The sequence below is a fragment of the Petromyzon marinus genome, unplaced genomic scaffold (genome assembly GCF_048934315.1).
Source record: "Petromyzon marinus isolate PM22_M1 ecotype Great Lakes invasive population unplaced genomic scaffold, UKy_Petmar_22M1.pri1.0 PM_G_Scaffold_7, whole genome shotgun sequence".
In the NCBI taxonomy this organism is placed as follows: Eukaryota; Metazoa; Chordata; class Hyperoartia; order Petromyzontiformes; family Petromyzontidae; genus Petromyzon; species Petromyzon marinus.
In genome coordinates this window covers 2,598,717-2,624,608 of record NW_027423024.1, presented here as the reverse complement: position 1 = coordinate 2,624,608, position 25,892 = coordinate 2,598,717, and the positions used below count along the sequence as shown (strand labels likewise).

At 50.9% G+C, this 25,892-nt stretch overlaps 2 protein-coding genes and 1 long non-coding RNA gene across 3 annotated transcripts; all 3 read right to left on the bottom strand.

The window, feature by feature from the left end:
• Positions 1 to 4,635: 4,635 nt before the first annotated feature.
• On the bottom strand, positions 4,636 to 14,842 carry LOC142920166 (uncharacterized). Its single transcript, XM_076062635.1, has 6 exons — positions 14,826 to 14,842; positions 14,445 to 14,611; positions 12,241 to 12,316; positions 11,945 to 12,111; positions 10,820 to 11,062; positions 4,636 to 5,424 (listed from the first exon to the last, which is right to left on the bottom strand). The coding sequence occupies exons 1-6, from the start codon at positions 14,840 to 14,842 to the stop codon at positions 5,237 to 5,239; spliced, it is 858 nt and encodes a 285-aa protein (XP_075918750.1). The 3' UTR covers positions 4,636 to 5,236.
• A 1,196-nt stretch (positions 14,843 to 16,038) lies between these two features.
• On the bottom strand, positions 16,039 to 18,582 carry LOC142920197 (uncharacterized). Its single transcript, XR_012938694.1, has 3 exons — positions 18,335 to 18,582; positions 16,957 to 17,123; positions 16,039 to 16,074 (listed from the first exon to the last, which is right to left on the bottom strand). It is a non-coding gene; the product is annotated as an uncharacterized LOC142920197 (long non-coding RNA).
• Positions 18,583 to 19,397: 815 nt separating this feature from the next.
• LOC142920165 (uncharacterized) lies at positions 19,398 to 25,468 on the bottom strand. Its single transcript, XM_076062634.1, has 6 exons — positions 25,273 to 25,468; positions 22,093 to 22,232; positions 21,872 to 21,949; positions 21,090 to 21,182; positions 20,804 to 20,909; positions 19,398 to 19,635 (listed from the first exon to the last, which is right to left on the bottom strand). Exons 2-6 carry the CDS (start codon positions 22,181 to 22,183, stop codon positions 19,398 to 19,400), a joined length of 606 nt encoding a protein of 201 aa, XP_075918749.1. The 5' UTR covers positions 22,184 to 22,232; positions 25,273 to 25,468.
• Positions 25,469 to 25,892: the final 424 nt, after the last annotated feature.

Below are 25,892 nucleotides of genomic sequence, written 5' to 3'. Positions count from 1 at the left end.
TGTTGAGTCTATGGTAGTGTTGTGTCTATGGTAGTGTTGAGTCTATGGGTGGTAGTGTTGTGTCTATGGTAGTGTTGAGTCTATGGGTAGTGTTGAGTCTATGGTAGTGTTGAGTCTATGGTAGTGTTGAGTCTATGGGTGGTAGTGTTGTGTCTATGGTAGTGTTGAGTCTACAGTGAGGGAAAAAAGTATTTGATCCCCTGCTGATTTTGTACGTTAGCCCCATGACAAAGAAATGATCAGTCTATAATTTTAATGGTAGGTTTATTTGAACAGTAAGAGATAGAATAACAACAAAATCCAGAAAAACGCTTCGCTACGTGGCCACGAGTGACGGTGAAATATGAAGAAGGGGCGACCCTGAAGCGTGAAGGTCAGGAATCTTCTCCGGGTGCTCCTCCTCCCACGTTTGCAGGCGCCTATCACCGTCATCACAGCATCCCAATGGCAGTATTCTCAACACGAATATCTCGAGACTCAAGGAGGCTATTCTGGACAAATTCATTCGCGTTATTCTTATAATTATTGTAATCCTCATGTGTGTATGTTGAACTTCTTTCGCACAGTACGTAGCAAACCTTGCTATACATCCTAAATAGAAGAGGCATCCTATGCAGAGGCCGGTGCCTGCCAATAAATGTATAATTTCCACCCTCAAGCTCAGATGAGAGCCGTCAAATGTATATTTGACAATGGTGACACTTTGATTTGTGTTTCTGGATAAGGTTAACATATAGGTTGCATTTTGCATTCAAACAGATGATTATACAGGAATACAGCTTCTGACCTTCAAGTGTGCATAACGTTAATTTTATTTAAGCCGAGATGCCATTCATTAATGTGAATGGAAATAAGCTCAAATATACGTTTTATGAAAGTATACCACATTGATGAAATGTATGGTGTGCATTATTGAAGGTCTGTGAACTTTCTAACAGTTTTCCCAGGAAGTGAAGAAACTTGTCAAGCATTTCTAAAACACTTTATATAAACAAGGTTAATGTTTAATGGTATCTGTGAAAGCAGAGGATGGAGCTCTTTTTTCGTCAGCGGAGTACGGTGCCCACACTCCTCTTACACAGCAACTCTTTGAGTTATGGATCACGCAGAGATCGTAAAACTCTGCACGCCCGACTTGCAGGGCAGCACTGTGGTGTCTGTAAGAGCATTCATTTTGATCTATGCACTTAGTCTTCAGTCTCGGTGGTGCTTTCCTGGGTAAATATTCTAATGAAATATGGATGATGAACGTTAGCAACTGCTCAATCTGCTGTCTGTGTATATTTACATTTATGCTCTAATTTGATGCGTGAGAAGGGGAGATCCATTTTTCACTTAATGGGAACCAGTCTTCCCGAAAAAAGACTGCAGTATAGTGGTTGTACAAATATACTTACAGCTTTGTTGAACAGCACCACTCACCTTCATTACAGTGGAGATAACCCATGTATATCAGTTCACCAACATTGATCTGTTGTTCACACATTACTAAGGTTGTGGTTATGGTGGTGGAAACAGAAAAATGCATTTGTGGGGGCTACCGTCCCCCGCCATCACCGAATTGTCGGGGCCGTTGGCCCCCGACTCCCCCGTTAAATTCATACCACTACCACAACTGCAACACCCGTTGTATGATTATGCCCGTGGGTACCCGTGTACCTCACGGCGCAGCTCTACTCACGCAGTAACCACCGCCAGCAGCATCGCGTGCTTGAATTGTGTAATCTTGTTTCATTTACCTTCGCAGCCGGTCGGAAGCAACTAATTAGGCCACGCTGCGCAATTCCCGCTCACCAATTGATCTCTACACGCTACACGCGCGGCGCGTGCCGTGAGCGCCGCTGCTCCTGCACGTCCCCGTACTGGCGCGGGCGAAGTGCAACCAGTACCACACAATGCAGAGGCTCACCACACCACGCACGAGTGCATTTAATGATCGAAGGACCCGTACTTTAATTCCCAGGGCGATAGCACGTTGCTGCTGCCCCGGCATGCGCGTCAAGCCCCGAGTGGACTCACCCGTGCGAGCGTAAACACATGGGTAAAATTACTCACTCACGCGCAAACAAAAGAATCACCGCGGGCAGGCTCGCCACACCACGCACCGCCCCTCCGTACTCACAGAGACAACACGATACGGTTTATACCCTACGGACGGTTTATTCCCCACGAATAAACGAACTAGACTGTGCGTGTCAGTACGGACCAGCAGGACAGGTCTAACCTATCTCGCTACTGCCTGATACTTAATCGACCTGTCTGCCCTCTATTTTCTCTCCCCGTGCTTCCCCAAAGCGTCCCTTTTTATCCTCCTTTCAAAGCCCTCGCACCGCCCATCCGCGGTGCATCACGGGTCAGGCCGTTAATCTGCGGTGCATCATGGGTAGGGCCGTTAATCCGCGGTGCATCATGGGTAGGGCCGTTAATCCACGGTGCATCATGGGTAGAGACGCTAACCCGCGGTGCACCATGGGTAGAGACGCTTAACCCGCGCTGCCCCGCTCCCCACCTGTCTGCTGGTCCGCGTGTGTCCTAGGCATCTCCTCACTGCAGTTCTCAGCGAGTTCTCCGTGGTCATTTAATTCTAAGTTAAGCCACGGCGCCGCAGTGCCATTTGGCCTGGGGGGGGGGGGGGGTGCCTGCCAATTCCCTAACCCTGAGAAACCGTGGAGCACCCCCACGAGGGGGCCTCTCGGGTAACAACTCAGGGCAGGTACCCCCCCCCCTCCCCATGAGACCCTACTTGAGTGTGTGTGTGTTTAGGTGGGGGGGGGGGGGGGCAGAGGAAGTGCTGTGATGGGAGCCGGGTGGCTTCTCGGTCGCAGCAGCACAGCGACTGCCCCGGTTTCGACGGAGCGGCTTCTCTGTTGTGGCACCACAATGGCAATTGTCATCCCGGCCGAGGGGCGCCTGACAGCGAGGGACATCCGTCGCTTAATTACTGAGAACTTCCCCTTCTATCAGAACAATGACAAGAAGCGGGGAAACTCTGTCCGTCGCTGCCTCACGTTTGAAGACTGCTTCGTTAAAGTGCCCAGAAGGCCGGGCCAGCCGGGCAGAAGCAATCACTGGGTCGTGGACCCGGCGGCTGCGAACATCTTTGATGACGGCTCGTATCAGCGCAGGAGGAAGAGGTTCAAACGGTGCGGTGTGGTGTGGGGTGAGTGGGCGAATGACTGGATGGGTAGGTGAGTGGGTGGGTAGGTGAGTGAGTGGGTAGGTGAGTGGGTGGGTGAGTGGGTGGGTAGGTGAGTGGATGGGTAGGTGTGTGGGCGAATGACAGGGTGGGTAGGTGAGTGGATGGGTAGGTGAGTGGGCGAATGACTGGGTAGGTAGGTGAGTGGATGGGTAGGTGAGTGGGTGGGTAGGTGAGTGAGTGGGTAGGTGAGTGAGTGGGTAGGTGAGTGAGTGGGTAGGTAGGTGAGTGGGTGGGTAGATGAGTGGGTGGGTAGGTGAGTGAGTGGGCGAATGACTGGATGGGTAGATGAGTGGGTGGGTTGGTAGGTGAGTAGGTGGGTAGGTGAGTGGGTGGGTAGGTGAGTGGGTAGGTAAGTGAGTGGGCGAATGACTGGATGGGTAGATGAGTGGGTGGGTAGGTGAGTGGGCGAATGACTGAATGAGTAGATGAGTGGCTGGGTAGGTGAGTGGGTAAGTGAGTGAAAGGGTGGGTGAATCGGTTGGTGGGTGAGTGGGAGGGTGGGTGTGGATGTGTACTGTGATGCATCTGCCAATTGTCTCAAGTCAGTCAACCCATGGCATCTGGGTCTGTCCTGTGACCTGTCAGCGAACTTGGCCTAAGCTCCGTGGTGATCTCACGGGTGGTCGGGGCATTTAAACTGGAGCATGATGTGTTTATTTTGCTCCCCATAGAATGTGGAGATTTTACGTGGTAACAACTTCTTTAAACACCACCGAGGCGTCGTTAAGCGTCTCTTTCAAACCGTGATAGTTTGCGAACGGTAGTTTCCCTTATCTCCAGATATATAAAAGGCAAAGTTGTGATTATGTGTGTCTGTTCAAAATGTTTAGCGTACATCCCGACATTCAACAAACTTTAAATTTGCCATGTGGGTACTTTCCAGACTGTACACCGTGCAAACATTATAAAAATACACTTTTAGCTTCTATTTTAGGGGGGGGGGGGGGGGGGGGAGCTCAATAATGCATTTATTTTTTGCACGGCAAGTGAGCTGTGACATCAAATCTGTCACGTGACCCGCGCACGTGGAAGCGTAACGCATTGTAGTGTAGCGGTTAGCGTTGTCTGTGTGTGTCTGTGTGTGTGTCTGTGTGTGTCTGTGTGTGTGTCTGTGTGTGTGTCTGTGTGTGTGTGTGTCTGTGTGTGTCTGTGTGTGTGTCTGTGTGTGGCTGTGTGTGTGTCTGTGTGTGTCTGTGTGTGGGGGGGGGAGCGGTAGTGTAGTGGTTAGCGCTACGCTGCGCTACGAACCCGGCGACCCGAGTTCGATTCCCGCTCACGGCCACCACCGGTGACGATTATTTCAACCGGTCCTGGGCCTCCCCTAGGTCGAGTCAGCCTCAAACGTGTAAATGTTGTGGTGTGAACATCGGGAGACAAAGGTGGCCGGACGTGGTGAATCCAAGTCCCGGGCGAAGCCGGGTAGTTAAAGCTCGTGCTGTTATATTCACAATCAGATGTTTTTATTTCGACTCGAGGAAAATCGGTGAAATCGGAAGCCAATGATAGGCCCCAGTTGTGGGCCCTTCTTAACCTGGTAACAAAATAATATTCTTAATCAGTGATGTCCTCACCTAAGCGTGTGAGACGAGACGGACGCACAAGACTCTAGTCTCCCGTTGCTGTACATCACTCACAGAGCACCACAGCGCCCCCCCCCCCCCCCACCAGATCCACAACAGCGTTCGCCCCGCAAGACTAAGGCAGCTTCTCCCTGCCTCAGCTGGACCATCAACAACGGCAACATTTGTGTCAACAACAGCAGCAACAGCTAACTTGGCGCCTTTATCATTACGTCTTCAGCACGGCAGCAGCAGCAGCACGGAACAACTTCAGGGCATGACTCAGTCGCAACTCGCGTTTAAAATCGTCACGCAAGACGGCTCTCCGCGAGACGTCGCGGGCACACGGCGCGTCACTTTTCTCCCCCAATAAAACTCGGACAACGTGAATGCGTGGAAACGAGAAACGATGTCGGAACGCAACGGGGCATCGCAAATCGTAAAGATTTTTGCGAGAGCGAGAAAGAAAAGCTTCCTTCTAGACGTCGCCGCCGCGCGCCAACGACGGCACCAGCGTGAGCAGAAGCGCCGTGGCCCAAGCGGCACCGGGGCAGCAAGACGCCTTGCTGGTGGCAGACGCCCGCCCCGCTGACGTCGTCGCCGCCGCTGACGTCGTCGCTGATGACGTCGTCGCCGCTGATGACGTCGCTGATGATGTCGTCGCCGCTGCAAAGGAGCAAGCGGAGAAACGAGACGTCAGTCGCCATCGCTATGATGAGAGCAATGTACGAGTACCGGGGGGCCTCTTACAACCCTCCGCCTCCTCCTCCATCTCCACCACCACCAACACCACCAACATCACCACCAACACCACCACCAACACCACCACCAACACCACCACCAACACCACCAACACCAACACCACCACCAACACCACCAACACCACCACCACCAACACCACCAACACCACTAACACCACCAACACCACTAACACCAACACCACCACCACCAACACCACCAACACCACCATCACCAACACCACCACCAACACCACTAACACCACCACCACCAACACCACCAACACCACCGCCACCATCTCCACCACCACCAACACCACCACCTCCTAGGGCAGGGGTCGAGAACCTATGGCTCGCGAGCCAGATGTGGCTCTTTTGATGATTGCATATGGCTCGCAGATAAAACAAAATATTCTCACTTGTTTTAATCCATCCATCGATTTTTCACTGCGCATGTCCTGTTCAGGGCTGCAGGAGCAATTGTCCATTATTTTAATTGGATGATACTGGCCTACGTTTGCCGTTGCTGGGTAAAACAGGTAAACGCCCCCTTTTGAATCAGTCTGAGACTGTGTCTGCTCGGTCATTAGCTCAAAGCTAACCCTTCGACGAAGAAGATGGCGAAAAGAAAAAAAGACGACGAGTATCGTACATTTCAGGACGACTGAACCGAAGAATTCGCCTTTGTGGAGAGAGCGGGTTCTGCGGTGTGTCTAATTTGCAATGACAAAATTACATCGTTGAAACGGTCGAATGTAAAGCGGCACTTCGACACGCGCCACGCTACCTTTGCATCAAAATACCCTGCGGGAGACAGCAGAAAGAAAGCGTGCCAAGAGCTTCTGAGCAGGGTGCAAGCTAGCCAGCAGCAACTCCGCGTATGGACCCGGCAAGGTGACTATAATTTGGCTAGCTTTGCTGGTTCTTTAGCAATAGTGAGGAACGGAAAACCATTCACAGATGGCGAGTATGCTAAAACGTTCATGCTGGATGTAGCCAATGAACTTTTTGATGATCTTCCGAACAAAGACAAGATAATCAAACGGATACAAGACATGCCTCTGTCGGCAAGAACTGTTCATGATCGTACCATCGTGATGGCAAACAAAGTGGAGGAAACGCAAGTGAAGGACATAAATGCAGCGCCGTTCTTTTCTCTGGCTTTGGATGAGTCAACAGACGTGAGCCATTTGTCGCAGTTCAGCGTGATTGCAAGATATGCTGTTGGTGACACACTGCGCGAAGAAAGTCTTGCTGTTCTGCCATTAAAAGGGTCCACAAGAGGTGAGGATTTATTCAAGTCTTTCATGGAGTTTGCTCAAGAAAAAAGTCTACCTATGGATAAACTTCTCTCAGTGTGTACTGATGGTGCTCCGTGTATGGTGGGGAAAAACAAAGGATTTGTGGCGCTTCTCCGTGAACATGAAAATAGACCCATCCTAAGTTTCCATTGCATTATACACCAGGAGGCACTTTGTGCTCAGATGTGTGACAGGCAGTTTGGCGAAGTGATGTCGCTGGTCATTCGTGTGATCAACTTTATTGTTGCCCGAGCCTTAAATGATCGCCAGTTTAAAACACTGCTGGATGAAGTTGTAAATAACTATCCTGGTCTGCTTTTGCACAGCAATGTGCGTTGGTTGTCAAGAGGGAAGGTGCTTAGCCGTTTTGCGGCTTGTCTGAACGAAATCCGGACTTTCCTTGAAATGAAAGGCGTCGGGCATCCTGAGCTAGCCGACACCGAGTGGCTCCTCAAGTTTTACTATCTCGTAGATCTGACTGAACATCTGAACCAGCTCAACGTGAAAATGCAAGGCATTGGAAATACAGTGTTATCCCTTCAACAAGCTGTATTTGCTTTTGAAAACAAGCTGGAGCTTTTCATCACGGATCTTGAAACAGGTTGTTTACTACATTTTGAAAAACTGAGCCAATTTAAAGATGCATGCACAGCAAGTGAGCCCATTCAAAACCTTGATCTCCACCAGCTAGCTGGCTGCACATCCAGTCTCCTACAGTCCTTCAAAGCACGCTTTGGAGAATTTCGTGAGCACACTCGTCTTTTTAAGTTCATCACCCATCCAAACGAGTGTTCACTGAACACAGCCGACCTGAATTACATCCCTGGTGTCTCCGTCAGAGATTTTGAAGCAGAAGTGGCTGACCTGAAGGCCTCAGACATGTGGGTGAATAAGTTCAAGTCACTGAATGAAGATTTGGAAAGAATCACACGACAGAAAGCGGAGTTGGCGAGCAAGCACATGTGGACAGAAATGAAAAAACTCCAACCCGAAGACCAGCTGATTCTCAAAACTTGGAACGCGCTTCCTGTCACATACCACACACTGCAGCGTGTGAGTATTGCTGTATTGACCATGTTTGGATCTACGTATGCATGTGAGCAGTCATTCTCACATCTTAAAAACATCAAGTCCAACCTACGATCACGTTTAACGGATGAAAGCCTCAACGCTTGCATGAAGCTTAACCTCACCAAGTACCAACCCGACTACAAAGACATCAGCAAATCCATGCAGCACCAGAAGTCGCATTAATGGTGAGTGTTATAACAACATTATTTAAAAGAATAAATTCAGAGGCTTATTATACTGACATTTAGTTGAATTCACTTTTAAAATATATTATATGGCTCTCACTGAAATAAATTTCCAAATTTTTTGCTTTCATGGCTCTCTTAGTCAAAAAGGTTCCCGACCCCTGTCCTAGGGGATGGAAGATTTGTTGGAGGTTGTTGGTAGTTGAGACTGAAACCTCTTCCTCACTTGTTCACTCTGCCACTCACCCAATCATTCAGAGAGACGATCCATAACACTACGTTTAAAACTATTTGGTAAATTAAAACGCCGACTGTCACATCATCGACGTCGGGTGCCCGATTGTAACTCCTCTGCGGTGAGCGGTGGACCACCACCACCACCACCAACACCCGAGTGTCAACAACGCTCTTTGCCAAAACAGCAAACCCCTGCCCAGAGTTGCGATGCTGAGAATCTTTTTTATTTTCAAAGCGTTCTTTTATCTCCGTTTGACCGGAACTTTGTTGACTGCCCTCGATGTGTGCACCTCCGTGAGTCTATGGGAGCCTTTAACATTGAAGTCTATGGGACCCTTTAACAGTGAAGTCTATGGGAGCCTTTAACATTGAAGTCTGTGGGAGCCTTTAACATTGAAGTCTATCGGAGCCTTTAACATTGAAGTCTATCGGAGCCTTTAACATTGAAGTCTATCGGAGCCTTTAACATTGAAGTCTATCGGAGCCTTTAACAGTGAAGTCTATGGGAGCCTTTAACATTGAAGTCTGTGGGAGCCTTTAAAATTGATGTCTGTGGGAGCCTTTAACATTGAAGTCTGTGGGAGCCTTTAACAGTGAAGTCTATGGGAGCCTTTAACATTGAAGTCTATGGCAGCCTTTAACATTGAAGTCTATGGGAGCCTTTAACATTGAAGTCTATGGGAGCCTTTAACATTGAAGTCTATGGGAGCCTTTAACATTGAAGTCTGTGGGAGCCTTTAACATTGAAGTCTGTGGGAGCCTTTAACATTGAAGTCTGTGGGAGCCTTTAACATTGAAGTCTGTGGGATCCTTTAACATTGAAGCCTGTGGGAGCCTTTAACATTGAAGTCTGTGGGAGCCTTTAACATTGAAGTCTATGGGAGCCTGTAACATTGAAGACTATGGGAGCCTTTAACATTGAAGTCTATCGGAGCCTTTAACATTGAAGTCTATGGGAGCCTTTAACATTGAAGTCTATGGGAGCCTTTAACATTGAAGTCTGTGGGAGCCTTTAAAATTGATGTCTGTGGGAGCCTTTAACAGTGAAGTCTATGGGAGCCTTTAACATTGAAGTCTATGGGAGCCTTTAACAGTGAAGTCTATGGGAGCCTTTAACAGTGCAGTCTATGGGAGCCTTTAACAGTGAAGTCTATGGGAGCCTTTAACAGTGAAGTCTATGGGAGCCTTTAACATTGAAGTCTGTGGGAGCCTTTAACATTGAAGTCTGTGGGAGCCTTTAACAGTGAAGTCTATGGGAGCCTTTAACAGTGAAGTCTATGGGAGCCTTTAACATTGAAGTATATGGGAGCCTTTAACATTGAAGCCTATGGGAGCCTTTAATATTGAAGTATATGGGAGCCTTTAACATTGAAGTCTATGGGAGCCTTTAACATTGAAGTCTATGGGAGCCTTTAACATTGAAGTCTATGGGAGCCTTTAACATTGAAGTCTGTGGGAGCCTTTAACATTGAAGTCTGTGGGAGCCTTTAACATTGAAGTCTGTGGGAGCCTTTAACATTGAAGTCTGTGGGATCCTTTAACATTGAAGTCTGTGGGAGCCTTTAACATTGAAGTCTGTGGGAGCCTTTAACATTGAAGTCTATGGGAGCCTGTAACATTGAAGACTATGGGAGCCTTTAACATTGAAGTCTATCGGAGCCTTTAACATTGAAGTCTATGGGAGCCTTTAACATTGAAGTCTATGGGAGCCTTTAACATTGAAGTCTGTGGGAGCCTTTAAAATTGATGTCTGTGGGAGCCTTTAACATTGAAGTCTGTGGGAGCCTTTAACAGTGAAGTCTATGGGAGCCTTTAACAGTGAAGTCTATGGGAACCTTTAACAGTGAAGTCTATGGGAGCCTTTAACATTGAAGACTATGGGAGCCTTTAACATTGAAGTCTATGGGAGCCTTTAACATTGAAGACTATGGGAGCCTTTAACATTGAAGACTATGGGAGCCTTTAACATTGAAGTCTATGGGAGCCTTTAACATTGAAGTCTATGGGAGCCTTTGACATTGAAGTCTATGGGAACCTTTAACATTGAAGTCTATGGGAGCCTTTAACATTGAAGACTATGGGAGCCTTTAACATTGAAGTCTATGGGAGCCTTTAACATTGAAGTCTATGGGAGCCTTTAACATTGAAGTCTATGGGAGTATTTAACATTGAAGTCTATGGGAGCCTTTAACATTGAAGTCTATGGGAGCCTTTAACATTGAAGTCTATGGGAGCCTTTAACATTGAAGTCTATGGGAGCCTTTAACATTGAAGTCTATGGGAGTCTTTAACATTGAAGTCTATGGGAGCCTTTAACATTGAAGTCTATGGGAGCCTTTAACATTGAATCCAAGCATGAATGGAGCAAGCACTTGGGAACCCGAGCAGCCAATGGAGATTCACGGGGTGGCCAGAAACCCAGTTTTTTTAAAACCCAGGACTTTCCGCGCCGCCGACCTCATTGGGCTGACCACGGCCATTTGCATCGTCAGGGTGGACAGACGATCCAAGCCGCCGCCCTCCCACGTACCTGGCGAGGTAGCTAACAGCTCGTCGTCATCATCCTCGCCATCGTCAGCACCGCCGTCACGGCCGCTACCGGCGTTGGGGGCCGATGGCGAGGACGTAGAGGCCTCCTTGCCATCGTCCTGGCCCTCCTCCTCGTCCTCCTCGTCCTCCTCGTCCTCCTTGTCCTCGTCCTCCTCCTCGTCCTCCTCCTCGTCCTCCTCCTCGTCCCCCTCCTCCTCGTCTTCCTCCTCACCGTCCGACGCCACTGTGGGGGTGGTTGTGGGGGTGATGGTGGTGGTAGTTAATGGTGGTTGTGGTGGCGGCGGCGGGTGTAGCGGTCTACGCCGCGCTACGCCGCGCTACGAACCCGGCCGAACCCAAGTTCGATTCCCGCTCACGGCCACCAACACGCGGTGATGATTATCTGAACCCGTCTTGGGCCTCCCCTAGGTCGACTCGGCCTCAAACGAGCACCCGGCGCGGTGTGTGGCGAACATCGCCAGCACCGGGGAGACAAAGGCGGTCGGGCGTGGCGCTGGCCACCCACCCCCTCGTGCGCCGTGCCGGCCTTCACAGGTGCTACTTGCTAACAGCGCTTGCCCCTGCGGCCTGTTGAGGCTACACCAGACGTGGGCAATGTACGGCCCCCGGGCCTTCTAGGGTCCGTTGGGCTTTTTAATCTGGCCCGCCAAACTTGTCCAAATATTATTATTAAATTAAATGTTACCTTTCTCCTGTAATGCCCCCATTTCCCCATTAGACGGCGCTGTTTTCACGATGTTTGATCAGTCACGTTACGACATGTTTTTGTATTGTTCAGATTCGTGCAATTTGTTAAATTGCCTTGCAAATAAATGCTTTGCTACCTGTTAAAGGCCAAATCCTTTCACGTAATGATTTTTAACACGTCATTTATATTTAGTTCACACAAACACTCCATCCATCTGTTCCTGGCCCGGCCCCTCTGTCAAATTTTAGAACGCACTGTGGCTCGCGAGTCAAAACATTTGCCTACCCCTGGGCTACACGGTGGGGGATCTTCGTCTTCGATGGCGGCGGTTGCGGTGCGGCGGCGGTTAACGGCTCGGCGCCGGATCGGAGAGGGATTCCGGCCGGCGGGTTTGTTGCCGGCGGCGACTTTGCTCACCTTCCACGGAGAGGTGCGCCCGCAGCTGGCCGGTGTTCAGGTTGTTGATGGCGAAGCAGGTGTAAGTGTTCGAGTCCTCGCGCCGCAAGTCCACGATGTGAAGGGTGCCATTCTCGAAGATCTGGAAGCGCTCGCCCTCAACATTCAAGCTCTGGTAGTTCCTGAACCTGGCGGTGCGCGGGAAGGCGTGGGGGGCGTGGGGGGCGTGGGGGGCGTGAACCGTTGAGGTTTGACGGCGATGCCGTCGGGGGATTTGAGATCCGGGGTCGGCTGCTTCGCGAGACGCGGAGGCGAACGTCCCGGGGGACGTTGGGGCGGCGAGGTTCACGCGGCCCTCCGCCGCGTTGAGTGCCCCTCTCTCGCTCTCTCGCTCTGAGCCACGTCTGCGTGGCGGCCATCGACAGTCGCCCTACCCCGCCCCAGCGCGCGCGAAATTATAAATGTTAACCTATGGGAGCCTTTAACATTGAAGCCTATGCGAGCCTTTGACATTGAAGTCTATGGGAGCCTTTGACATTGAAGTCTATGGGAGCCTTTAACATTGAAGTCTATGGGAGCCTTTAACATTGAAGTCTATGGGAGCCTTTAACATTGAAGTCTATGGGAGCCTTTAACATTGAAGTCTATGGGAGCCTTTAACATTGAAGTCTATGGGAGCCTTTAACATTGAAGCCTATGGGAGCCTTTAATATTGAAGTATATGGGAGCCTTTAACATTGAAGTATATGGGAGCCTTTAACATTGAAGACTATGGGAGCCTTTAACATGGAAGTCTATGGGAGCCTTTAACATTGAAGTCTATGGGAGCCTTTAACATTGAAGTCTGTCGGAGCCTTTAATATTGAAGTCTGTGGGAGCCTTTAACAGTGAAGTCTATGGGAGCCTTTAACAGTGAAGTCTATGGGAGCCTTTAACATTGAAGACTATGGGAGCCTTTAACATTGAAGTCTATGGGAGCCTTTAACATTGAAGACTATGGGAGCCTTTAACATTGAAGTCTATGGGAGCCTTTAACATTGAAGTCTATGGGAGCCTTTAACATTGAAGACTATGGGAGCCTTTAACATTGAAGTCTATGGGAGCCTTTAACATTGAAGTCTATGGGAGCCTTTAACATTGAAGTCTATGGGAGTCTTTAACATTGAAGTCTATGGGAGCCTTTAACATTGAATTCTATGGGAGCCTTTAACATTGAATCCAAGCATGAATGGAGCAAGCACTTGGGAACCCGAGCAGCCAATGGAGATTCACGGGGTGGCCAGAAACCCAGTTTTTTTAAAACCCAGGACTTTCCGCGCCGCCGACCTCATTGGGCTGACTACGGCCATTTGCATCGTCAGGGTGGACAGACGATCCAAGCCGCCGCCCTCCCGCGTACCTGGCGAGGTAGCTAACAGCTCGTCGTCGTCATCCTCGCCATCGTCAGCACCGCCGTCACGGCCGCTACCGGCGTTGGGGGCCGATGGCGAGGACGTAGAGGCCTCCTTGCCATCGTCCTGGCCCTCCTCCTCGTCCTCCTCGTCCTCCTCCTCGTCCTCCTTGTCCTCGTCCTCCTCCTCGTCCTCCTCCTCGTCCCCCTCCTCCTCCTCCTTGTCCTCCTCCTCACCGTCCGACGCCACTGTGGGGGTGGTTGTGGGGGTGATGGTGGTGGTAGTTAATGGTGGTGGTGGTGGCGGCGGCGGGTGTAGCGGTCTACGCCGCGCTACGCCGCACTACGAACCCGGCCGAACCCAAGTTCGATTCCCGCTCACGGCCACCAACACGCGGTGATGATTATCTGAACCCGTCTTGGGCCTCCCCTAGGTCGACTCGGCCTCAAACGAGCACCCGGCGCGGTGTGTGGCGAACATCGCCAGCACCGGGGAGACAAAGGCGGTCGGGCGTGGCGCTGGCCACCCACCCCCTCGTGCGCCGTGCCGGCCTTCACAGGTGCTACTTGCTAACAGCGCTTGCCCCTGCGGCCTGTTGAGGCTACACCAGACGTGGGCAATGTACGGCCCCCGGGCCTTCTAGGGCCCGTTGGGCTTTTTAATCTGGCCCGCCGAACTTGTCCAAATATTATTATTAAATTAAATGTTACCTTTCTCCTGTAATGCCCCCATTTCCCCATTAGACGGCGCTGTTTTCACGATGTTTGATCAGTCACGTTACGACATGTTTTTGTATTGTTCAGATTCGTGCAATTTGTTAAATTGCCTTGCAAATAAATGCTTTGCTACCTGTTAAAGGCCAAATCCTTTCACGTAATGATTTTTAACACGTCATTTATATTTAGTTCACACAAACACTCCATCCATCTGTTCCTGGCCCGGCCCCTCTGTCAAATTTTAGAACGCACTGTGGCTCGCGAGTCAAAACATTTGCCTACCCCTGGGCTACACGGTGGGGGATCTTCGTCTTCGATGGCGGCGGTTGCGGTGCGGCGGCGGTTAACGGCTCGGCGCCGGATCGGAGAGGGATTCCGGCCGGCGGGTTTGTTGCCGGCGGCGACTTTGCTCACCTTCCACGGAGAGGTGCGCCCGCAGCTGGCCGGTGTTCAGGTTGTTGATGGCGAAGCAGGTGTAAGTGTTCGAGTCCTCGCGCCGCAAGTCCACGATGTGAAGGGTGCCATTCTCGAAGATCTGGAAGCGCTCGCCCTCAACATTCAAGCTCTGGTAGTTCCTGAACCTGGCGGTGCGCGGGAAGGCGTGGGGGGCGTGGGGGGCGTGGGGGGCGTGAACCGTTGAGGTTTGACGGCGATGCCGTCGGGGGATTTGAGATCCGGGGTCGGCTGCTTCGCGAGACGCGGAGGCGAACGTCCCGGGGGACGTTGGGGCGGCGAGGTTCACGCGGCCCTCCGCCGCGTTGAGTGCCCCTCTCTCGCTCTCTCGCTCTGAGCCACGTCTGCGTGGCGGCCATCGACAGTCGCCCTACCCCGCCCCAGCGCGCGCGAAATTATAAATGTTAACCTATGGGAGCCTTTAACATTGAAGCCTATGCGAGCCTTTGACATTGAAGTCTATGGGAGCCTTTGACATTGAAGTCTATGGGAGCCTTTAACATTGAAGTCTATGGGAGCCTTTAACATTGAAGTCTATGGGAGCCTTTAACATTGAAGTCTATGGGAGCCTTTAACATTGAAGTCTATGGGAGCCTTTAACATTGAAGTCTATGGGAGCCTTTAACATTGAAGCCTATGGGAGCCTTTAATATTGAAGTATATGGGAGCCTTTAACATTGAAGTATATGGGAGCCTTTAACATTGAAGACTATGGGAGCCTTTAACATGGAAGTCTATGGGAGCCTTTAACATTGAAGTCTATGGGAGCCTTTAACATTGAAGTCTGTCGGAGCCTTTAATATTGAAGTCTGTGGGAGCCTTTAACAGTGAAGTCTATGGGAGCCTTTAACAGTGAAGTCTATGGGAGCCTTTAACATTGAAGACTATGGGAGCCTTTAACATTGAAGTCTATGGGAGCCTTTAACATTGAAGACTATGGGAGCCTTTAACATTGAAGTCTATGGGAGCCTTTAACATTGAAGTCTATGGGAGCCTTTAACATTGAAGACTATGGGAGCCTTTAACATTGAAGTCTATGGGAGCCTTTAACATTGAAGTCTATGGGAGCCTTTAACATTGAAGTCTATGGGAGTCTTTAACATTGAAGTCTATGGGAGCCTTTAACATTGAATTCTATGGGAGCCTTTAACATTGAATCCAAGCATGAATGGAGCAAGCACTTGGGAACCCGAGCAGCCAATGGAGATTCACGGGGTGGCCAGAAACCCAGTTTTTTTTAAACCCAGGACTTTCCGCGCCGCCGACCTCATTGGGCTGACTACGGCCATTTGCATCGTCAGTGTGGACAGACGATCCAAGCCGCCGCCCTCCCGCGTACCTGGCGAGGTAGCTAACAGCTCGTCGTCGTCATCCTCGCCATCGTCAGCACCGCCGTCACGGCCGCTACCGGCGTTGGGGGCCGATGGCGAGGACGTAGAGGCCTCCTTGCCATCGTCCTGGCCCTCCTCCTCGTCCTCCTCGTCCTCCTCCTCGTCCTCCTTGTCCTCGTCCTCCTCCTCGTCCTCCTCCTCGTCCTCCTCCTCGTCCCCCTCCTCCTCCTCCTTGTCCTCCTCCTCACCGTCCGACGCCACTGTGGGGGTGGTTGTGGGGGTGATGGTGGTGGTAGTTAATGGTGGTGGTGGTGGCGGCGGCGGGTGTAGCGGTCTACGCCGCGCTACGCCGCACTACGAACCCGGCCGAACCCAAGTTCGATTCCCGCTCACGGCCACCAACACGCGGTGATGATTATCTGAACCCGTCTTGGGCCTCCCCTAGGTCGACTCGGCCTCAAACGAGCACCCGGCGCGGTGTGTGGCGAACATCGCCAGCACCGGGGAGACAAAGGCGGTCGGGCGTGGCGCTGGCCACCCACCCCCTCGTGCGCCGTGCCGGCCTTCACAGGTGCTACTTGCTAACAGCGCTTGCCCCTGCGGCCTGTTGAGGCTACACCAGACGTGGGCAATGTACGGCCCCCGGGCCTTCTAGGGCCCGTTGGGCTTTTTAATCTGGCCCGCCGAACTTGTCCAAATATTATTATTAAATTAAATGTTACCTTTCTCCTGTAATGCCCCCATTTCCCCATTAGACGGCGCTGTTTTCACGATGTTTGATCAGTCACGTTACGACATGTTTTTGTATTGTTCAGATTCGTGCAATTTGTTAAATTGCCTTGCAAATAAATGCTTTGCTACCTGTTAAAGGCCAAATCCTTTCACGTAATGATTTTTAACACGTCATTTATATTTAGTTCACACAAACACTCCATCCATCTGTTCCTGGCCCGGCCCCTCTGTCAAATTTTAGAACGCACTGTGGCTCGCGAGTCAAAACATTTGCCTACCCCTGGGCTACACGGTGGGGGATCTTCGTCTTCGATGGCGGCGGTTGCGGTGCGGCGGCGGTTAACGGCTCGGCGCCGGATCGGAGAGGGATTCCGGCCGGCGGGTTTGTTGCCGGCGGCGACTTTGCTCACCTTCCACGGAGAGGTGCGCCCGCAGCTGGCCGGTGTTCAGGTTGTTGATGGCGAAGCAGGTGTAAGTGTTCGAGTCCTCGCGCCGCAAGTCCACGATGTGAAGGGTGCCATTCTCGAAGATCTGGAAGCGCTCGCCCTCAACATTCAAGCTCTGGTAGTTCCTGAACCTGGCGGTGCGCGGGAAGGCGTGGGGGGCGTGGGGGGCGTGGGGGGCGTGAACCGTTGAGGTTTGACGGCGATGCCGTCGGGGGATTTGAGATCCGGGGTCGGCTGCTTCGCGAGACGCGGAGGCGAACGTCCCGGGGGACGTTGGAGCGGCGAGGTTCACGCGGCCCTCCGCCGCGTTGAGTGCCCCTCTCTCGCTCTCTCACTCTGAGCCACGTCTGCGTGGCGGCCATCGACAGTCGCCCTACCCCGCCCCAGCGCGCGCGAAATTATAAATGTTAACCTATGGGAGCCTTTAACATTGAAGCCTATGCAAGCCTTTGACATTGAAGTCTATGGGAGCCTTTGACATTGAAGTCTATGGGAGCCTTTAACATTGAAGTCTATGGGAGCCTTTAACATTGAAGTCTATGGGAGCCTTTAACATTGAAGTCTATGGGAGCCTTTAACATTGAAGTCTATGGGAGCCTTTAACATTGAAGTCTATGGGAGCCTTTAACATTGAAGCCTATGGGAGCCTTTAATATTGAAGTATATGGGAGCCTTTAACATTGAAGTATATGGGAGCCTTTAACATTGAAAACTATGGGAGCCTTTAACATGGAAGTCTATGGGAGCCTTTAACATTGAAGTCTATGGGAGCCTTTAACATTGAAGTCTGTCGGAGCCTTTAATATTGAAGTCTGTGGGAGCCTTTAACAGTGAAGTCTATGGGAGCCTTTAACAGTGAAGTCTATGGGAGCCTTTAACATTGAAGACTATGGGAGCCTTTAACATTGAAGTCTATGGGAGCCTTTAACATTGAAGACTATGGGAGCCTTTAACATTGAAGTCTATGGGAGCCTTTAACATTGAAGTCTATGGGAGCCTTTAACATTGAAGACTATGGGAGCCTTTAACATTGAAGTCTATGGGAGCCTTTAACATTGAAGTCTATGGGAGCCTTTAACATTGAAGTCTATGGGAGTCTTTAACATTGAAGTCTATGGGAGCCTTTAACATTGAAGTCTATGGGAGCCTTTAACATTGAATCCAAGCATGAATGGAGCAAGCACTTGGGAACCCGAGCAGCCAATGGAGATTCACGGGGTGGCCAGAAACCCAGTTTTTTTAAAACCCAGGACTTTCCGCGCCGCCGACCTCATTGGGCTGACCACGGCCATTTGCATCGTCAGGGTGGACAGACGATCCAAGCCGCCGCCCTCCCGCGTACCTGGCGAGGTAGCTAACAGCTCGTCGTCGTCATCCTCGCCATCGTCAGCACCGCCGTCACGGCCGCTACCGGCGTTGGGGGCCGATGGCGAGGACGTAGAGGCCTCCTTGCCATCGTCCTGGCCCTCCTCCTCGTCCTCCTCGTCCTCCTCCTCGTCCTCCTTGTCCTCGTCCTCCTCCTCGTCCTCCTCCTCGTCCTCCTCCTCGTCCCCCTCCTCCTCCTCCTCGTCCTCCTCCTCACCGTCCGACGCCACTGTGGGGGTGGTTGTGGGGGTGATGGTGGTGGTAGTTAATGGTGGTGGTGGTGGCGGCGGCGGGTGTAGCGGTCTACGCCGCGCTACGCCGCACTACGAACCCGGCCGAACCCAAGTTCGATTCCCGCTCACGGCCACCAACACGCGGTGATGATTATCTGAACCCGTCTTGGGCCTCCCCTAGGTCGACTCGGCCTCAAACGAGCACCCGGCGCGGTGTGTGGCGAACATCGCCAGCACCGGGGAGACAAAGGCGGTCGGGCGTGGCGCTGGCCACCCACCCCCTCGTGCGCCGTGCCGGCCTTCACAGGTGCTACTTGCTAACAGCGCTTGCCCCTGCGGCCTGTTGAGGCTACACCAGACGTGGGCAATGTACGGCCCCCGGGCCTTCTAGGGCCCGTTGGGCTTTTTAATCTGGCCCGCCGAACTTGTCCAAATATTATTATTAAATTAAATGTTACCTTTCTCCTGTAATGCCCCCATTTCCCCATTAGACGGCGCTGTTTTCACGATGTTTGATCAGTCACGTTACGACATGTTTTTGTATTGTTCAGATTCGTGCAATTTGTTAAATTGCCTTGCAAATAAATGCTTTGCTACCTGTTAAAGGCCAAATCCTTTCACGTAATGATTTTTAACACGTCATTTATATTTAGTTCACACAAACACTCCATCCATCTGTTCCTGGCCCGGCCCCTCTGTCAAATTTTAGAACGCACTGTGGCTCGCGAGTCAAAACATTTGCCTACCCCTGGGCTACACGGTGGGGGATCTTCGTCTTCGATGGCGGCGGTTGCGGTGCGGCGGCGGCTAACGGCTCGGCGCCGGATCGGAGAGGGATTCCGGCAGGCGGGTTTGTTGCCGGCGGCGACTTTGCTCACCTTCCACGGAGAGATGCGCCCGCAGCTGGCCGGTGTTCAGGTTGTTGATGGCGAAGCAGGTGTAAGTGTTCGAGTCCTCGCGCCGCAAGTCCACGATGTGAAGGGTGCCATTCTCGAAGATCTGGAAGCGCTCGCCCTCAACATTCAAGCTCTGGTAGTTCCTGAACCTGGCGGTGCGCGGGAAGGCGTGGGGGGCGTGGGGGGCGTGGGGGGCGTGAACCGTTGAGGTTTGACGGCGATGCCGTCGGGGGATTTGAGATCCGGGGTCGGCTGCTTCGCGAGACGCGGAGGCGAACGTCCCGGGGGACGTTGGGGCGGCGAGGTTCACGCGGCCCTCCGCCGCGTTGAGTGCCCCTCTCTCGCTCTCTCGCTCTGAGCCACGTCTGCGTGGCGGCCATCGACAGTCGCCCTACCCCGCCCCAGCGCGCGTGAAATTATAAATGTTAACCTATGGGAGCCTTTAACATTGAAGCCTATGCGAGCCTTTGACATTGAAGTCTATGGGAGCCTTTGACATTGAAGTCTATGGGAGCCTTTAACAGTGAAGTCTATGGGAGCCTTTAACATTGAAGTCTATGGGAGCCTTTAACATTGAAGCCTATGGGAGCCTTTAACATTGAAGTCTATGGGAGCCTTTGACATTGAAGTCTATGGGAGCCTTTGACATTGAAGTCTATGGGAGCCTTTAACAGTGAAGTCTATGGGAGCCTTTAACATTGAAGTCTATGGAAGCCTTTAACATTGACGTCTATGGGAGCCTTTAACATTGAAGTCTATGGGAGCCTTTAACATTGAAGTCTGTGGGAGCCTTTAACATTGAAGTCTATGGGAGCCTTTAACATTGAAGTCTATGGGAGCCTTTAACATTGAAGTCTATGGGAGCCTTTAGCATTGAAGTCTATGGAAGTGTTCTATGTTGAACTTCTTTCGCTCCGTACGTGGCCAGCCATGCAAACCCGCTGGCGGCATTCCAAAACAGACTCGGCTCTCGTGCCTCTGATTAGCACGGTTGGCCACATAGGGTGCGAAAGAAGTTCAGGGCACGTACACATACAGAGAGACCCACAGACACCCAGATCCACGGAGGCACAGATTAGCACGGTTGGCCACGTAGGGTGCGAAAGAAGTTCAGGGCACGTACAGCCCTCGCGACAGGGAGCTTCGAGGCGCGTCGTCAGGGCCGTCGTTTGCAACATGGCCGGGTAGCTTCTGAAAAACAGCTGCACGGCTCGGTGGGCATCAGGCGGTGAAATAAACAAAAAGAGTCTCCAGCGAGCGGAGAGCGAGAGGAGAGGCGGAGAGGGACGGACGCTCAGGCGCGGCGTTCGGTCTCACCACAGGATGGTGGCGGGCGGCCACACCGAGCACTCCATGTACACCGCCTCTCCCTCTCTCGCCCTGTACATCCTGTCTTGCTCCGACAACATCGACGGGGGGTTGGCTGTGTGAGGCGGTGGTGGGGGGGGGGGCAGAGACAGCGAGCGGGCAGAGGTCGCTCCCGAGGGTGGGGGGGGGGGGGTCGCTCCGGGCCGAGCAAGTACTTGCAGTGTTGCACCTTAACAAACTGCGTACTCAACTGGGCCCTGTACGTGTGTGTGTGTGTGATGTCGCAACCGTGCACCTTTCCGTCGTGTTTCCGGAGGTTGCTGCTTTGCTGCATACACCTCATGTGAGCTTCTTTGGTACCGTACGTGGCCAGAGATGATAACCGCAGCTGCGGGCGAAAATACAGCAGAGTGTTAGTAGGGTCTCTGTGTGAGTAGTGTGTGGGTCTCTGTGTGAGTAGTGTGTGGGTCTCTGTGTGAGTAGTATGTGGGTCTCTGTGTGAGTAGTGTGTGGGTCTCTGTGTGAGTAGTGTGTGGGTCTCTGTGTGAGTAGTGTGTGGGTCTCTGTGTGAGTAGTCTGTGGGTCTCTGTGTGAGTAGTGTGTGGGTCTCTGTGTGAGTAGTGTGTGGGTCTCTGTGTGAGTAGTCTGTGGGTCTCTGTGTGAGTAGTCTATGGGTATCTCTGTGAGTAGTGTGTGGGTCTCTGTGTGAGTAGTCTGTGGGTCTCTGTGTGAGTAGTGTGTGGGTCTCTGTGTGAGTAGTCTGTGGGTCTCTCTGTTAGTAGTGCGTGGGTCTCTGTGTGAGTAGTCTGTGGGTCTCTGTGTGAGTAGACTGTGGGTTTCTGTGTGAGTAGTGTGTGGGTCTCTGTGTGAGTAGTGTGTGGGTCTCTGTGTGAGTAGTGTGTGGGTCTCTGTGTGTGAGTAGTGTGTGGTTCTCTCTGTGTGAGTAGTGTGTGGGTCTCTCTGTGTGAGTAGTGTGTGGGTCTCTGTGTGAGTAGTATTTGTGTCTCTGTGTGAGACCCACAGAAACCCACACACTACTCACACAGAGACCCACACACTACTCACACAGATACCCACAAGTGTTTCGAGTACTCGGCCCCGCTTGAACGTCGAAGTGCTTCGTTGAAGCCATCATTTGCAAGAGCCGGGGCGCTTCTGAAAAAAATAAAAGCCACGAAGCTCAGTGGGCATTGCCTGGTGAAGTCAAAAGTGTCGAGTTTAGTCGATGGCCTTTAGTGGGAGTAGCGTTGAGAGGGGGCATCGTCTCAAGTGGGGTAGCGGCGCTGTTTGCTACTCACGGTCAAGCGGCAGGGCGAAGGGGTTGTGACGGTCGCCCAGCACAACGACCAGCAAGGCCACTAAACGGGTGGTGGTGTGGAAAGCCTCCATTGGGGGGGGGGGGTGGCAGATGGTCGGCCTGGAGGCTTCCTTCACTTGGCTAGGAGGGGTGAAGGGGAGGGAGTAGGAGGAGCAGTGGAAATGATATTTATTTAGACTGCAAGAGGAGGAATCCAAAGCGCTACGAAGCTCTTTTTGTCACAGATGTCCAGCTGTGGCACTGGGTCAAAACATGACAACAAACACTAAACAAAAACACGGCGTGAGTGCAGAGTTACAGGAAGAGTAAACAAATCACTTTAAAAAAATCTATACTAATAAAAGTAACCAATGTTTAATGTTGCCACGTGAAGCACACCACCGTGCTACATAGCTCTTTTTAAGAAGAGACCTGGCCCACAAATAGTGGGCTGATATCAAGTGGACATTCAGGGCAAAATACTCTAAACGCGTGGCGTTTCGGAATGTGGAGGGGAAAAAACCGGAGGACTCGGGGAGAGAAATCCACGCGGCCGCGGGGCGCGAGAAACGTCAACTCCAAAGATACAGCAGGGAGTGTCAGGGTCGGTATCAAACCCCACGACCTCCTGTGCACCAGGTGACAACCATGCCGGGTTAAAGACCTCCTCCTTCACAAGGGACAATTGGATGCATGCCTAAAGCTCCCTCGTTGATGGACACGTTCCTCCTGCGTTGAGCAAAATGTTTAGGTTCTCATCGTTTCGCAGAGGCTGCATTTTTTGCCACCGCAGAAAACGAACGTTGGGGAAAACGCCTCCTCACATCGGACTCTTTGTTTTTTGTTCGCTAAAGTCACGTAGGTAAAAAAAAATCAATAAAATAAATAAATAAATAAAAAACAACTCAATTAAAATCACGACATTTCGGAGGCAGTAGCACAAGCTTCCGTCTTGAGGTGGAAACCATCACGGTAAAAATTGCTACATCAAGTGAAGAGAACTCTAAGCCAATTCTAGATTTAAAGCTTTCGTGACTGCAAGGATCCATACTCTTTGGTTCTATTCGGTAAAGTCACGTAGGTAAAAAATAAAACAACAAAAATCACGACGTTTCGGCCACAACACAAGCGGCCTTCATCAGGTGAAGGGATCAGGCTGTCTCGAGGGCAGCACTGGAGTGAAACACAGCCACGCTCAGACCGTGGACAGCTTAAAGGTCGCGGTCTGAGCGTGGCTGTGTTTCACTCCAGCGCTGTCCTCGAGACAGCCTGATCCTTTCACCTGATGAAGGTCGCTTGTGTTGTGGCCGAAACGTCGTGATTTTTGTTTTATTTTTTACCTACGTGACTTTACCGAATAGAACCAAAGAGGAACTCTAAGACACCCGAGATTGTATACAGGTTAAGGGGGGGGAGAGACAAGAAGGGCCGTGGGGGGGGGCTAAGTTAAGCCGCCTTCTGTTATGCTGCAGGGGGTTGGGGACGGAGAGATGGCCGTGTGCAGGTTGAAGAGCATTACACACGTGAACCAGAGGCAGGAGGCAGTAGTTAAGCTGACAAACTGGTTGCCTTGCAGAGCATACTGCTGTAAACTATAAGGCTGCTAAAGTTTAACTTGGGTTTAACTTTATTTTTTTTACCTCCGCGACTTCACCGAAAATAAGCCAGAGTATGAATCCTTGCACATCACGAAAGCTTCAAATCTAGCGCCTCACATCGTGTTAGTTTGGCACCGATGTTCGTGCTGATTGTTTTAAACTAGATCAATAAAACAACATTGATTACACCCCCAGCTCAGGTTTTTTTTTTTCCCATCAATGAAACAGCCCCTGAAGTGAGAGCACCTTCCAGGATAGAAACCAACACTGCCGCACGTCTGTCCAAGAGCTGTGTAAAAAACAATTGAGTTGAAAAAAATGTTAAGCCGACAGGGAAAGGGGCTCCTGGCAACTTTGACCGCCAGCCAGGTCGATGTATTGGTAATGAGAATGTGCAATTTGTTTCATCCTTGGAAACACGGACTATGAATAAAACGAGATATTCTTAGCTCTTTCGGTAAAGTCACGTTGAAGGGAAACAATAAAATAATAATATATATAAAACAATAAAAATTCTCACGACGTTTCGACCATAACACAAACGGTCGTCATCAGGTCGAAACGTCGTGAGAATTTTTATTGTTTTATATATTTTATTGTTTCCCTTCAACGTGACTTTACCGAAAGAGCTAAGAATATGAATTACTGCAGTCACGAAAGCTTTAAATCTAAATTTAAAACGAGATACTCGCAGAGTTTACGCTTCTGAATGTGCACTTGTTCAAGCGATTCACTCGGTCTAAGAGGCAGACGCACAGTAAATTATTGGGCGGCACTTTGTAAGCTCCTAAGGTAGACAAAGCGAGCTTGAACACGACGCGCTCGAGTGAAGTCTTTGAGCGACGCATAGTTCATAGTTCATTTATTTGGTATAGCCCTGTGAGCCATTCGGCTCTTGAATCGGGTGCAACCGCAACAAACAAAAAACATGAACAAGAAAACATCTTAAAGTGATTACGTGACTGTGCAAACAGAAAATACAGGAAAAAAATATCAAAATATTCCTGAAATAGCACCGTACACCAACGCTGTGTGCAAAAATCCCAGTGGGATGCAAGTCAAATAACAACAACAACCACAAGACAAGTAAGATTAAAGCCATCAGTCTAACTCCGTACTACAATAAACAAAAACATGGCCAAAACAATTTTTTTCGAAATCACCAAAATAAAAGCCATAAATGCAATGTAACAGTGATCATAGGGAGTGTGACCGAATTTTTAACAATAAACTACATAAATAAATTATAACACCAAAATCTAGAGCCATAATTTAGGCCACTGAATAGCAGTGGCAGCTAGGGTTCTACAACTCCTCTAGAGCACATTGACACGCGTGCATTGCAAATAATTCAAGTTTAAAACACGCAGCAAAGATTCGTTACAAAAGCCTAGCGGCAGCCTTCACGCATCCTTTGGAAGCTTGCTAACCCACAACATAACCTAGAGACCATCTTCCAGGTCTCTATGGAGACCATCGCATGACAGCGGCATCTGTAGCCGGCCAAAGTGCCGCCTCGGCCGGCTGGGCAATCTAGCCGAGACCGGTGACACTCCCGGAATAGGCCTCAACGCGGCACTCACCAGCGCAACGCTGCGTAGGTGTCTGGGGAGGGGGTCTTGAGCTATATCCTCCTTCGTGGTGAGGTTATAAACAAAACAATGTCCTCGTGTGGTCGTGGTGGAGGAGGAGATTCGACGTTCCGTGCCTCGAATCACAGGCAGGCGACTCGGTGGGGCTGTTATCACGTGAGGCCTTAGCAGGGCGCTTTTATAAATCGTAGTGCGGATAGGCGAACACGCAGTGCGAGCGAGGCTCAGATTCTGTAGAACTGATAAACACTGCCCATAGACTCAGCACTGCCCATAGACTCAACACTGCCCATAGACTCAGCACTGCCCATAGACTCAACACTGCCCATAGACTCACCACTGCCCATAGACTCAACACTGCACCATAGACTCAACACTGCCCATAGACTCAAGACTGCACCATAGACTCAGAACTGCACCATAGACTCAACACTGCCCATGGACTCAACACTGTCCATAGACTCAACACTGTCTATGGACAGTGGCCTAAAATATGGCTCTAGATTTTGGTGTTATAATTTATTTATGTAGTTTATTGTTAAAAATTCGGTCACAGTCCCTATGATCACTGTTACACACAGTGTACACACATTGTGTACACACACGGTGTA

Bases quoted from the DNA above. Each gene is read 5' to 3' on its own strand.
- LOC142920166 (XM_076062635.1), bottom strand. The intron at 12,317-14,444 runs GTGAGCAAAGTC...GACGTGGCTCAG, and splicing joins GGCGCACCTCTCCGTGGAAG to AGCGAGAGAGCGAGAGAGGG. The intron at 5,425-10,819 runs GTACGTGGGAGG...GCTCCTTTGCAG, and splicing joins GCTGTTAGCTACCTCGCCAG to CGGCGACGACATCATCAGCG.
- LOC142920165 (XM_076062634.1), bottom strand. From the start codon at position 22,183: ATGGAGGCTTTCCACACCACCACCCGTTTAGTGGCCTTGCTGGTCGTT. The intron at 21,950-22,092 runs GTGAGTAGCAAA...TATTTTTTTCAG, and splicing joins CTTCGCCCTGCCGCTTGACC to AAGCGCCCCGGCTCTTGCAA. The intron at 20,910-21,089 runs GTGCACGGTTGC...CGCCTCACACAG, and splicing joins TCCGGAAACACGACGGAAAG to CCAACCCCCCGTCGATGTTG.